A 14246-nucleotide genomic window follows, 5' to 3' on the forward strand; every position below is an offset into this window, starting at 1 on the left:
GATTACTCTGAGTAGGAGCACACTGATCTGCGTTAGCTGTTCTTTCACTGTTTGTTTAAGTGGATTTGGTTTGGATTCCCTCTTCTCATGTCGCTAATTGGATATACTAACTGTTTTCTTCTTTTGTGAAGTTTTCTCGTTTCACCTCAAGTAAATCAGCTGCCTGTAACTGCACAAAGTTCCAGTTGGACCTTTTTCCTTCGTACTCCTCCCTCGGCTGTTTCCATCATTGCTGCTGTGACAGATTTGCAGTCGGGACAGACAGTGGAGAGCGGGGCGATAGCTGAGCTTTTGCCTGCAGTATGTTTCGCTGTCAGCATGTGTGTGAGACCTGGATTGTTAGAAGCTGAGGGTGAAACTGGCAGCATGTATGAGAGGCACAGGCGAAGGTACAGCTTCTGTGCCAAAGGAGAGCCCACTGTGGATGTGCTGTTGATTAAGGTAGGGAAAAAAGCTGGTGATTTGATGGCTGAGAGTCCTGCAGTCACTCATGGCCTTCATATATGTACTTTAGATACAGTGCTGTGCAGAAGTCTTGAGCCACGCCTCATTTCTTTATATTTTGTTAGGAAATCTGTGCGGTGATTTATAAACATGAACAAACGTCCATGTAAATATATGCATGTTCCGGGGTCCGGGGGAGGCCAGTCCATAACTGATGGTGTTCCACTTTGTGTTTTTCTTTCCAGGAATGCTTTTACTATATTTGCAGTGTGTTTGGGTTCATTGTTGTATTTACATAAAATGAAGCTGCTGCCAGTCAGATTCTTTACAAATGTTTTTACACGGTGGATCAAAATCTGTTGGTACTTTTCTGCATTCATAATTCCATCGATTTTGACAAGATGTCGAACACCACTGGCTGAAAAGCAGCCCAAACCATGACAGAGCCTCCACCATGTTTTACTGCAGACACTCAGTGTTGGACCCTCTGTCCTGCCCTCCTCTGTAGATACACTCAGGGAAATAATTCTGTAATCTCCTGCTGAATTTGTAAGTTTGCTCACTCCCCTTTTTTTTTTACTTCCCTTTTATGGCAGATTCATTTTAATGGAGAGAACAGAATATGAACAAACAATCCAGAAAAAACATTACATAAAAGTTATAATCTGATTTGCATGTCACTGAATGAAATATTGAAGTATTTGATCCCCTACAGCAAGCAAGAATTGTGGCTCCCACAGATGTGGCACACACATGACAATCAGTGAGTTGCAGATACTGCTGATCTAAACTCTCAGTGTGTATGAAGTAGGGCTGGGCCATATTATACCGTTCACGGTAATACCGGGATAATGTTAGGCAACGATAGGAAAATGAAATATCGCGATAGAATATGAGTAATCCGCGTATGCGCAGTGCCTTTGTTTTCATACGCACATGGCCGATTGTTGAGTGAAACAGATGAACCAGAATTGGTTTGTAAAAATGGTGCAACTTCAGTGATGTGGAACTGGTTTGGTGTTTGTCCGTCAGATACACGACAAAGCACATTTTTTTTGCAGAAAATGCAAGCGGCCGTCGTTATTGTCATATTTGTCGGACTAAGATGCTCTTAAATCTGGGAGTAATCTGGTTCCTAAACTCCGTATGTTTCAGGTGAAACAACACTGCAGCATCACTGAGAGTTTAAAAACTGTCTAAATTCTTTCATCTTTAATAAAACGATCAGCATTGCTGCTTTACCAGGTGTAACTATGAAGTTTAACTTCCAGGCATCCATGAAAACAAAAGTTATTACATTTAACGGAGTTAGAAGTTAGCAGGAAGCTAGCGGAAGTTAGCTCGCTAGTTTCGCTAGTTACCTAAGCATGATATTGCATGTTCTGACTGAGACATTTCTGAAAAAATTCAAACGTACAGCTCTGCTTTCACTTCCAACATAAATGAAGACAGGAAACTAAACAGCAGTGACGTTTGTAGGGTTACTGAAGTTGGGCTAGCTGGTATATAATGATGTGCTACGTGACCGCTAGCGACACAGCTACGTTAGCATAACATAAACAGTGAAGCTGGAGGACGAACACTAACACTTTTCCACTTATAAAAGTTAACGTTAAGGTTCCTGATAGTTAGAGACAAATGCAATCGCATGGCAGGATGCTGTAAACGGACCAAACTTCAGTCAGGAGAGCAACTGAGATAATCCATCCACAATACGAGGTTAGTCATTAATATACTGCAACAACATGGGAATAGAGCAGCTGCCAGAGAATTCAACATTAATGAATCAATGGTACAGAAGTGGAGGAAGCAAGAAGAATGAGTTTAATAAAGTTTGATTTATCTGACTGCTTTGTTTCGATTAATGTGCCTTATAATCCCGTGCACCTTATGGTCCAAAAAACAAGTACTGCACACTGCAGTTTAATGTTGCAAAGCACCTCTTTTTAACTTCAGTGGATATTATACATGGTTATGCTCAGGATATGTCAGCCCATTTCTACTGGAAATGCCTTTTGGTTAAACTTTCAGCAAGGAATTTGCATTTGCACTGTTACATTTTTATAAAGCTTTAATGTACATAAAAACCAGCTTCTTGTTTAAGTGAAAATAAATGATAGGTTGTCTTTTTGCGCTAGTAATGTTGTGGAGTTGTATTTTGTCTCGCATCAATTATATCGTCAGTTATATCGTTATCGCAAATTTTCAAATATATATCGTGATAAATATTTTTGGCCATATCGCCCTGCTCTAGTATGAAGGACACCTGTCCACAGAATCACTTTCTCTCATCCTAACTCACACTAAAAAAAATCTAATTTGGGTTGATCAGACCTCTTGCCACAGATTTTCAGTTCAGTTCTTGTGTCATGTAGGGTACCTCAGCCTTTTCCTCCTGTTTCCCTTCATTAAAAATGGCTTCTTGATAGCCGCCCCAAGGGCTGGGGCATATCATACCGTTCACGGTAATACTGGTATAATGTCGGGCAACGATAAGAAAATGAAATATCGCGATAGAATATGGGTAAAACCCGCATGCGCAGTGCTTTTGTTTTTTATACGCACATGCCGGAAAAAGCACGGCGGCGACGGAGAATGAGAAGGGCGAAAGGGGATCGTTAAATGAACCAGAATTGGTTTGTAAAAATGCTGCAACTTCAGTGGTGTGGAACTGGTTTAGCTTTCGTCCGTCAGATACACAACAAAGCACTATTTTTGGTAGAGCATGCTAGCTGGCCATCGTTATTACCGTGTTTTTTGGAAAATACGGCACACTTAAAATCAATCCTTTGATTTTTCTGAAAATCGACAGTGCCCCTTATAATCCCGTGCGCCTTATGTATGAATTCTGGTTGTGTTTACTGACCTCGAAACGATTTCATGTCGTACACGACGCTCGAAAATCTGTCAAATGTTTTAGTACGACTTTGCTAAGCTACGAAGCCGCACCGCTTGATGGATTGTCGGAGCATTACGGCTATCGTTGGCAGGAGCCTGGCGGAGTGATACGTACTGTGCTTCAACATAATATTACCGTATTGTGTGTGTATAACCTCTTTTTAAGTTTTGTGGATATTATACATGGTTATGCTGAGGATATGTCAGCCAGTTTCCGCTGGAAATGCCTTTTGGTTAAACTGTCAGCAAGGAATTTGCATTTGCACTGTTAAATTTTTATATAACTTTAATGCAAAAAACGGCTGCTTGTTTAAGTGAAAACACATTGATTTTATTTTTTTTTGCACGAATAAAGTTGTGGAGTTGTAAAGTATTTTGTCTAGTGTCGATTATATCGTCAGTTATATCGTTATCGCAAATTTTCAAATGTATATCGTGATAAATATTTTTGGTCATATCACCCTGCTCTAGCCATCCCTCCACTGAGAACATTTCTGATCATCAGAAATGTTCTGTGCAAATGACTTAAAGTCATGTCTTTAAGAAACGGGATTTTTCCTGTTTCTTAAAGACATGACTTTCAGATACTGTTCGTCTGCTGTTGAAAGTCTTAGACCTGCCAGTTATTTTGAGGGAGAGGGATGTTGTTGATGCAGGATTCTAGCTGCTCAGCTGTCCTGGCTTCTTCTTCTTTGTCTCTTCTTTCTTATCATGATGCTCCAGATGTTCTCAGTTGGTGAGGGTCACAAAAATAACGCCATAGCAGGCCAGGTCGGCCATGCTTTAACAGATGCCATACATGGGTTAGCATTGTTATGCAAAATATGGAGAGTCGTCTAAAAAAGGTGTCATTTGGATGGACTATCTGTTGGTTTAGAACATGTCTATACCTTTCAGCATTGATGGAGCCTTTCCAGATGTGCCTAATTCCTTTGGTCTTCAGTCAGGAGGATGTGGTGCCCATGTTTTCCAAAAACAATCTGGAAGGGTCTGACCTCAGAACAGTTTCCTACTTTGCTTCAGTCCATTTTAAATGAGCTGTGGTCCAGAGAAGAAGGCAGAGTGTGTGCATCATGTTCACTGGCATCTTCTTTGCAAACACACACATATACGAAAATTTGTGTACATATCACTATGATCAGTGTTTTGGTGATAGTGTGAAATTGCCACACCCACAGCCTTTATGCTGTCACAGAGAGTAACACAAAGCATGGTTTGCATTACAGTTTCTCTGTTTTTACTCCTATGCACACAATTTTCAGAGCAATAGAACTCCAACTTCTACTTTGGTGATGCAGAAATGAAATCCTGCTGCCGGGGGCTGGTTTGGCTTGCTTCTTACGTATCAGCTCTTCCCAGCAGAGATGAGAGAGCAGAGCAGGCTTTGTGACAGCCCCCAGCATTAGATGACAGCACTGCTGTTAACACACAGCATCTCAGCTGTGTCAGCTGTCCTGAGAGATGATCTGTGCAACTATGAGAGAAAGCGCTCCGTGCTCCTGATACAGATCTGTGTTGTGGTAAAGTGTCAAAAACTGTGATGCTGATTAAGAAACAGTCTATTACTGACAGAATGTAACAGACTGTAACAGCTAATAGTCTATCAATGTCAGTAGTGTATCAATGCTGCGATTGTCCTTTATTAACTTTTAACTAACAGCATCTGCTGCAACTGGTTGGGAGCGAGGGGAGAAAAGACAAGAAAGACAAGAAAAAGGAATGTTCTTTCTCAGACTCACTGAAAGCATTAGATGATTCAAATCAGCTGGACAGATCGCCAATCGACATACACAAACATATGTTTTATTTGGCACAGGTAAATTATTCAAGCTCATTAAACTGGGATAGAACAGTTCACATGCTTCATACATTTCATTAAATGTACTTATCTCTGGTGATTTAAAGTGAGTGTTCACTTTAAATCAAGTGTGCACCCTCCAAACAACTGTCCAGCATATGCTGCATGGGTGCAGAGTGACAAATGCTGCCTGTTGTCTCCTACATGTTGGAGAGCTGCTCTTTTGTGTGGATCTTTTTCTGCAGCATGTTGACAATAGACAGTGCAGGAAACATGGAGCTAAGACAACAGATCCATTGAGACAGTCGTCAGCGAGACAAAGGAGTCATTGGCTTTACTGATTAACCATCACACAACTAAATATGAGATCACTGCGATGGCCCAGCCTACAGCAGTGACAAAAGTAGTAGGAGTTACACAATTCATTGCTTCACTCACATTAATATCCAGCCCTTAGACTTCAGTCGGCCTTTGTCTAAACACGCACATTTATCTTAAAGATGATATCAGAGAAGAGAGGTCTTTGTGGTCTTTTGTTCAGTCCGCCATCGTGCAGTTTTACAGTGATTATTTCTGTACCCTAAACACAAAACATACAATTGTGACTTGTACATTCCATCAGAAGCCACGAGTATAAAGAAAGTCTGTCAAGTTCTTCCACACCAAACTCTCTCATGTCTTTACGGGCTTTGCTTTGTGCACTGTTATGCACTCATTTTGGAACAGGAAGGGACCATCCCCAAACTGTTCCCACAAAGTTGGGAGCATGAAATTTCCAAAATGTCTTAGTATGCTGAAGCATTAAGTGTTCCTTTCACTCGAACTAAGAACTAACAGCCCCACAACATAATCGCTCTCCACCAAACTTCACAGTTGGCACAGACAGACAAGTACCGTTGTCCTGACAACCGCCAAACCCACACTCCTCCATCAGACTGCCAGATGGAGACGTGTGATTCATCACTCCAAAGAACACTTCTTTGCATTGTGCTATTTGATGTAAGGCTTGGATGCAGCTGATTGGCCGTGGAAACCCATTCCATGAAGCTCTTACTGTTTATGAGCTAATCTGAAGGACACATGAAGTTTGCAGGTCTGTAGTGATTGACTCTGCAGAGAGCTGCGGACTGTGCACTGTGTACCTCAGCATCCGCTGACCCTGATCTGTAGTCTTGCGTGGCCGACCACTTCACGACTGAGTTGATGTTCCAGTCAGTCCCACTTTGTCATAAGTTCACTGACAGTGTGGAATGTGGAATATTTAGTAGCAAGGAAATTGCTACTAAACTGGTCAGCTGGATGGCCCAAAACATTAAAAATCTAAAGACATATGCAGGCTGGAAAAGTGTTGTCCCGGAGGGATGTTGAGCAGTTCAGAGCAGCTGATGTTTGAACAATTGCAGAATTGCACCCTGGTAAAGGAGCCTTCCTACATCGGTCTTATGTTACACTGGACTGCTGTGTGTGTGGAACAATCATTCTCTATGTGTTGGATCAACATGTAACACACAGATGCAGCACACACAGTACGTGGGTGAACGGCTGTTGTCATCAGTCACGCGTGGATCCCGTGTTTGTGTGTGACAGTGTCATATTGTGTCACCTGAGAACGCTCAGAGAAAAATTCTGCGAAGAACTGAGGATGACGCTTAGTTCTTCATCCTTGTTTCGGAGCACAATGCTGTGTGCTCAGCACAGAGAACTTTACAGGAAAACTCATGTACTGCAAACAGCAGCCTCATTCTGCTTTCTCTCCCTCTGTGTTTCTTTGTTAGATCCAGAGAGAAAGCCATGTGCTCTGTCCTGTACAGCCCAGTCTTGAACACAACGCAATAACACCATGTACAGGTAAGGCTTACAGACTGTCAATCCACTTATTTTGAAAGGAAGTAACCAGATCTTAACACCAGTTTACCTGCTACCAGTACAGCTGAGCAGAACCCTCAAGAACTCGTATTTAATGTGCTGTAAAATGTGATGGAGGTGTGTGGAAACACTTATAATAGTTCCACTGTAATAAGCACGGCTCAAGCTATTTCTGTTTAATTCCATAGTAACATTTGAATCAATCAAACATAAGGAAGAGTGATGATCGCCTGCAAACACTTGAATCAGGGCTGCAAAATGCAAAACCATGTAATAACACGTGATTAGCATTTTGTAGGCTTGAAGGTGGTTTTAAATGCGTTTTGAGTCGAAACACTGATTTCACTGCATCTCTGATGAGGTTCTGTAACGAAAACTTTGCATTAAAATGGATTATTTTATTATTTAATGATAATTTGAGTAGAGTTATCAATAGCAAAAACCAAAGATTGTTATTAATACATTAATTAGATTATTTAAATAGAATATTTGTATGAATGTAAACACTCACTGAGCCACATGGTACAATTCAGAACACAAACTTTCATTTATTATTGCAGTAAATTTAAAGCTTGAGCACTTAATGTTTGCTTATTTATTTAACCTTTAAACTTTATCAGATAAAGTGTGCTTTCACACACCAACCACAGAGAAACAGGCAGGCTGTTTCTCTGTGGTTGGTGTGATATGAGATAAACTTCCTTTCTACCAGCGCTATAGCATGCCACAGTCTCTAATGTGACAACTCATGTTGTCTTTCGCTCACTCAGCAGGAAGTGATTGACCGTCCTCCTCCTTCTTCTTCACAGATATTCACACAGACCGAGGAACGTGTGTGTCACTGTGTTTGGTGCAGGGAGAGTCGGCGGTGGAAGATGGCCTGAACGTCACTCCTGAGCTGGATGATGGTCTAATTCACAAGGTATACACACACACACACACACACACACACACACACACACACACACACACACACACACACACACACATAGTCTTTGTGAAATACCACATTAACTGTTGAGGAATTACAGACATTTCTATGCATAGTCCAAAGTTTCAGAGGCTCAAACCTAATTAATCAAACATGATTTTAATTAAAAGAATGAATGAATTTGTAGTGACTGCTTGAAGTTTAGCACCCAAGAACATCACCAAATGCTGTGTTTCCTCCTTTAACATCCTCTGCCAGGACTGTAGAGCAGCTGCTGTTTGTGGGTCTTTATCTTTCACTTCTATCTTCTGTAACTTAAAAGCATGTTAAGTTGAAATCAGGGTACTGACTTGGCCATTGACGAATACGTCGCTTCTTTGCTTTGAGAGGCTCTTGGGTTTTTTGGGAGCTTTTGAGTGCAGACAATTGAGCTTTGAAGTGCAGTGTTTATCCTGCTGGAAGCAGCCATCAGAAGACGGTACACTGAGGTCATACTGGGATGGACACGATCAGCTGCGATAGCTCGACTTATAGATCCCACACCCATACACCACCAGCCTCAGCCTGAGCCACTGACACTGGGCAGGAGTTTACATCAAAGTCTGACCCCGCCACCTGAAGGAAATCCAAACTTATCAGACCACACAACGTGTTTGACATTTGTATGAAATAATGTTGCCGCGTGTTCATAATCAATGCTCTCCTTACTCCCATAACCACACACGCACGCACACATACAAAATATCAGCAGTTTTGGTGCAGCAGAACTTCTCTGCTGTCACAGAGAAATATTTGGAGCTGGTCAGAGTGTGAGCAGTGACTCATTTTTTCTGGAAGAGGCCTTTTCCACCAGCTTTTCTCATAATCCTCCACAGACCACATTCAGCTCTTTCCCTGAGAACGTTTTCTTACAGGGCCCTTTCAAATCACTCCAATGCCCAGCTTCTAAAATATCCTATTATCCTATATTAAAAATCTACTACAGTGTGTGTGTGTCTCAGTGCCCTAGCTTTGTGTTTGTTTACATCTTTGTAAAATCCACCTCACATTTCTCCCCTTCTCTCCAGCCTGAGGCTCCTCAGACTGGTGTTGGGCACATGGACAGCCAGGCCTGTGGCGCCCACTCCTCCACTAGTAATGCACTGATGCAAGAAGCTGTCAGTCCCAGCAAAGCAGCTTTGTCAGTGGACACATCTGGTGCTGTGTCCCCTCAGAGCTCCACACTGTCCTGGATGTCAGAAACGGAGGACAGAGGTAAAGCACACAGTGATACCTGAAACTGTTATTTCCTTGAAGAAGTTAATAATTACAAGCTCTTTGGCATGTTCTACTTCCTGTCTGTCTGCCTGTGAGCTGATAGTAAATCTGTCTGTTGCTATGCACAGTAGATCAGGACAGATTTCACTGAGGTCACAGACACAATGAGCTTCTGGTGAAATCCAGCGAAACATCCCATATTCTCAGCATTTACTTCAGAGTTAGAACATTAGTCATTAGTATTTGTAGTAACTGTTTGAACGATGTGCTGGGTGTGTTGCATGTGTCCTGTTACGTGTTCATTCTTAACCGGTGAGTGGTTGTAATATTTTTTTCTGACATACATCTGAGGAGGAGGAGGAGAAAGAGGAGGAGAGGTAGAGGGAGGAGGCGATGAAGAAGAGAAAAAAGACCAGCTTCCAGAAACTCCAGTGTCATCAGCCGTCTTGCGCACATCCAGTCGCTCCTTGTCTCCGTTGCGTCGCCATAGCTGGGAGCCGGGCAGGACCAACACAGCCACACACATGGAGCTCTCACAGAGCAGGTACTGGAACCTCGGGCTGTTCTGACACCGAGCCACTAAAGGACCATCTTCTAAGTAAAAAATATGACCCTCTGTATAGTTGTGCTGTCTAAGGAGGTCTTTCCATAGATGTGAATGCTAAGATGCAGCTTTGTATCAAAGCTGCATGTTAGCATTGTGGAGGCCTTCTTGGTTGGACTAGAACAACATCTGTGGCTTTGGCATCAGTCAGTTGTGCTGTCTAATGCTCGGGTAGCCTTGAAATTGTGCTTTGTTGTGCAGCTTAAGCCTTGTATCGGGTCAGAATCTGTCTCATTTGGCTTTTAAAACTTTATTGATGGGTCTCCTTGTTCACACACTTGGTGTCAACACGAGAACAGATGCTCCGCTCCCAACTTTATTGAAAAATCCTGCTGACGTCAAATGCCAGATTGGCTGATATTTTTCAAAACACAATTGCATTCAGAGTTCGTTACATGAACTGCGTTTGCAAACAGTAAGTGCAAACACAGCAGCCGAGCATCTGCTCCATGTCGAGCAGCAGGAGAAATTAAAGCCAGCTTCCACATCTTTGTTCACGAGTGTATCTTCCTCCTGTTGTCATCAACAGTCCGCCTGCCCCTTCCTTCAGCTCACTGAAGACCGTTTCAGGAGAGGTGAAACAAGCCAAGACCCCTCTCCACAGAAGAAGGTAACCCCGTCTTCCATGACCTGCTTTATTCACGCCTGCCTCTGTTTCCTTGCAGGGCCACATACTTTTTCTTTTTGTGCGTCTAGGCTGATATTTCTGTGAGTCGTGTTTCACACATTCAGAAACAGCTGAGAAATGACTGATTTACTGATGAAAAGGACAGCACGTATTCAAATGTGAGGCAATGTCAAGAACCTTAAACTGAGTTGTTAGAGTGTGAGTGCAACACCGCTATTCCTCACAGCAGCCGAATCAGGCTTGCATTCCTGCCTTCTTACTAGAGTGCAGCCTCAGCCTGCTCACACGGCATACACAGACACTCCCTGGCCCAAGCATGGCATCCAGTGGAAAAGTCATCAGCGCAGTGAGAGCAGCAGGTCAGCAAAGTGTGCTGAGACTGAGGTGGAGATGGAAAGATTCCCTTAAACTCTGGCTGTAGTGCTGAGATGTATGATTATTACCTCTGTACAGTATTTTCTGCATTGAGTTGTGCAGTTCAGGCTGTGTTGCTGTGATGTGAGTCCAAGTGTTATGAATTAAAGCAATGTGCCAGTTTTCAGACAAACTTAAATTAACAGCTTAGACACATCTTTCTCACCACAACACCATTATCATTAATTCTTGTTTTAATACACCCCTGCCATCAAACATCTTCTCTTTCTTTTCTTTGTTTTTCTTTGCATGTTTCTCACAATTCGTCCCCCATCTGTCCATTTCTCCAGTATGAGCTGGTGTCCATCCAACCTGGTTTTTCCTGATCAGGAGCAAATAGACAGCAGAAGGTAAATGGCAGAAGTCAACAGTAATACACAGATATTGTTTCGTTTCAACAGCTCTTCGATAGAAGAGCGACTTAAAACCTCTGACTATGATGTAAGACGAGCACAGAGAAAGATGACACAACAACATACCAATGCGCATTATGAAATGAGGTCTGGTTAGACGTGTGGTTCAGCCTAGCAGGCTGCTGTGTGCTTTGTGGCTGCACCCTGCTTCTCTCTCTCTCTGCTCCAGGTGCCAGCCTCCTTTCTCTTGTGGAGCCGGTGCACAGCTTTTCCACCCAGACACTTTATTCTTATTCCACTCTCTGCCCAAGTCTTTTGGTGAAATATAACAATTTGGGGGTTCGTCCAGGATGTAAAAACAGTCAAACCCATCCATGGTTTACCCCACCTCTCGCCCTATGACAGCTGGTCACCAACGACACTGGTGTATAAATCAGGATTGTGCATGCATGGATGGATGGATAGAACCTGGACATGAATACGAACCGGAACTAAATTAAAAGAAAGTTGGCAGAAAGTCCTGAAAGGCTATAAAAGTATAAAAGTTGTAAAATAATAACTACTCAGCATAGCACACTTACTATGAGGAGACAGACACAGAGCAGAGCACTGGTTTTATACTACAGTATTGAGTGATAAGTGGAGGAGCCGTGCACATCACCAGCAGAAAACAGTGTGCCACCTGAGTCAGGAAACATGGTCCTACTTCATTTCTCCTTTCATCCAGCCACAGTCTAGAAAGTCTAGAAGTGGGCACAGAAGTGGTGCAGGACCAGACACAGTGTGCCAGCATCAGTGATCAGGAGGTGGTGGCTGCAGGCAGGAGTTCACAGGTGGAGAGCCTGGACAGGGGGTCTCTGGCCTCCCTAACCGAGGAGGAGCAGGAAGGAGACAGCAGCAGCATTGATAGCCAGGTGTGTCCTCTTACTTTTTTTTTTTTTGCTTTGTTATTCGATGAGAGGACGGATTTATATACTTGTCATTTTCATTTCTTGTGTGTTGTTAGACATCATTGATTGTCAGCTGTCCTGCCATCTTTCATCATCCAACTCTCACCAAATCCATCTCCATGGTCACCGTCACTCAGCGGGACGTACAGGGTGAGTCTCTCAGTCCTCTGTCTCTGCCTCTCGTTTGTTCTGAGAAGTAAAGATTCTCGACGTTCTCCGCTAAGATTCTTTCATCCTGCTGCACCCATGAATACCTTTTAGCGAGTGGGTTTCCTCCATCAAAGCGACGAATCAGCTTCTCTGTCAGTATCTCTCCGCTCCTCCCAAAAACTAGACGCTTCTTTTCCATTGGCTCTTCCTCCAGTGATGAGGAGGAGGAGGGAGGGAGTAAGTATGAAGATTGTCCCTGTAGTGTTCCCTCTGTCAGTCTGGTGTCCTGTAACACTGACCATCAAAGCAGTTCAAATGTGTCGACCCATTGCTGGACCCCACGTGTTTGTCTTCAGAAGCCTAAACTAATAAACTAGTCTGTGTAAGTGTGACGAGTGTCTCCCTTTCAGTGTGCCGTGTTCAATGTGACCTAAACCTCTGACCAGCTAGTGCATTAACATTACTTTCAGGTGGTTCTTTTACTAAAACAGTGTTATTGTCGTAATATTACCCATGACAAAGTATGAAGGGAATGATTGATTGTTTGAGCAGCCGTGCTGAAGGCTGCTGCAGGTGAGACACTTACACAGAGCACATAGGATGCAGTCTGTAAACACGAAGCCGCCCACAGAAAAGGTAAGGCAGGCTATCAAGGAACTGCTGACATCTGAAAAACAGTATGTAGCTGTGCGCGTTTATTTTTCTTACGGTACTCCTGCCAGTGATACAGAGCACGGCACTAGTACTGACTCAGCACATCTGCCAATGTCTTTGGTTAACTTTGTGTTTAGTCATTTTATTAGGGTTAGAAGTGCAATGGAGTTCATCAGTCATCACTTTTGTTGTCGTGTCAACCAATTACTAAAAGCAGGCTTTGCTTGGTAACTGTGGCGTTGAAGACATTGCTGTGCAGTTCAGACTACAGCTGTGTTGTCCTGATCAAATGATGATTGTCGTCTTTGCCTCATGCAGGTGTGAACTCATTCTGCAGTCACTCTGGGTCACTGGCATCCAGGTAGGAAGAGAAGCTAATAAATCTTTTTTTCTCTGCTTCACTTTTAAAGCACATCATACTGAAGAGATGCAGCACAGGCTGCATGTAACTGAGTGCATGGCACGCTGATCCTGTTGGGTTTTTCATTTGAGTTTGTTATTCTGTTTCTTCAGGCCCATGATTGTAATGTTAATGGGTTTCAGTTATTTGAGAGAACAGGAAAACGTTTGCTGATATAAATAGAAATGAGCATTGTGCCTTTGAAAGTTCCCTTTGTGTTGTTCAGTATTTCAGAGGATGAGCCAGGTCCCCTGCAGAGCGAAACTGAGGGAAAAGGAGGGCCTAAAATTGGTCGGAGATTCAGCTACCTCCGCAACAAGATGAGCAAGAAAGTCAAGGTGAGAAATGTTTACACACAGGATGTGATGCAGCCACTTCTTCTTTTCTAACACTCTGACGTATGTTTGGAGATGACTGTAGAGCGTAACGCTGATGTGTCCATGTGTGTGCCCTGGCTGATAAAAACCAGGGTATTTCAGTTATATTCTTTATTTTTGCAAATGTATTGAAATGCTGAATTTTTCCATACTTTGTCAGGTGCATGAAGTATTCAGCACAGGTGAACATTTGACTGTGTTCACTGTGTTTTTGGGTAATGAAGCATTTAAAACACAGCATGCCAAACTTTGGTGGCTGTAGCTCAGGATGTTAAGCAGGTTTTCTGCTAATCGCGCGGTTGGTGGTTCGAGCCCTGGCTCCTCCAGTCTGCAGGATGAAGTGTCCTTGGGCAGGATACTGACCCCATGTTGTTCTCTGGTCCAAATGTGATTAATCGTTGGAATTGTGAATGGGTGATATATAAAGTAGTTATAAAAGCAGCAGTCCATTGTAACTGCTCGCAGTTGGAGCTGTCAGACTGTTTGTTTGCGGGCAGTTCAGCATAGCGCTGCAGACTGTCT

The 14246-nt window shown here is 43.0% G+C and overlaps 1 protein-coding gene across 5 annotated transcripts in view; it reads left to right on the top strand.

The window, feature by feature from the left end:
• The window catches only part of LOC147325242 (uncharacterized), a 60477-nt gene that overhangs the window by 31529 nt on the left and 14702 nt on the right, over positions 1–14246 (top strand). For 3 of the 5 annotated variants that reach the window (XM_086299662.1, XM_086299660.1, XM_086299659.1), the window contains 11 exons: positions 6916–6988; positions 7816–7928; positions 9005–9191; positions 9546–9738; positions 10328–10408; positions 11131–11190; positions 11921–12107; positions 12200–12293; positions 12405–12530; positions 13266–13308; positions 13574–13685. In XM_086299662.1, the coding sequence (XP_086155788.1) occupies positions 6916–6988; positions 7816–7928; positions 9005–9191; positions 9546–9738; positions 10328–10408; positions 11131–11190; positions 11921–12107; positions 12200–12293; positions 12405–12530; positions 13266–13308; positions 13574–13685 (1269 nt within the window). The remainder of the gene's footprint in view (positions 1–6915; positions 6989–7815; positions 7929–9004; positions 9192–9545; positions 9739–10327; positions 10409–11130; positions 11191–11920; positions 12108–12199; positions 12294–12404; positions 12531–13265; positions 13309–13573; positions 13686–14246) is intronic. The other 2 variants (XM_086299661.1, XM_086299663.1) reach the window with 2 other exon arrangements.

Source organism: Aulonocara sp. 'chitande type north' Nkhata Bay, linkage group LG7 (genome assembly GCF_057382095.1).
Source record: "Aulonocara sp. 'chitande type north' Nkhata Bay isolate Kocher_YH1m ecotype deep benthic linkage group LG7, A_spYH_male_GT1.1, whole genome shotgun sequence".
Classification (NCBI taxonomy): Eukaryota; Metazoa; Chordata; class Actinopteri; order Cichliformes; family Cichlidae; genus Aulonocara; species Aulonocara sp. 'chitande type north' Nkhata Bay.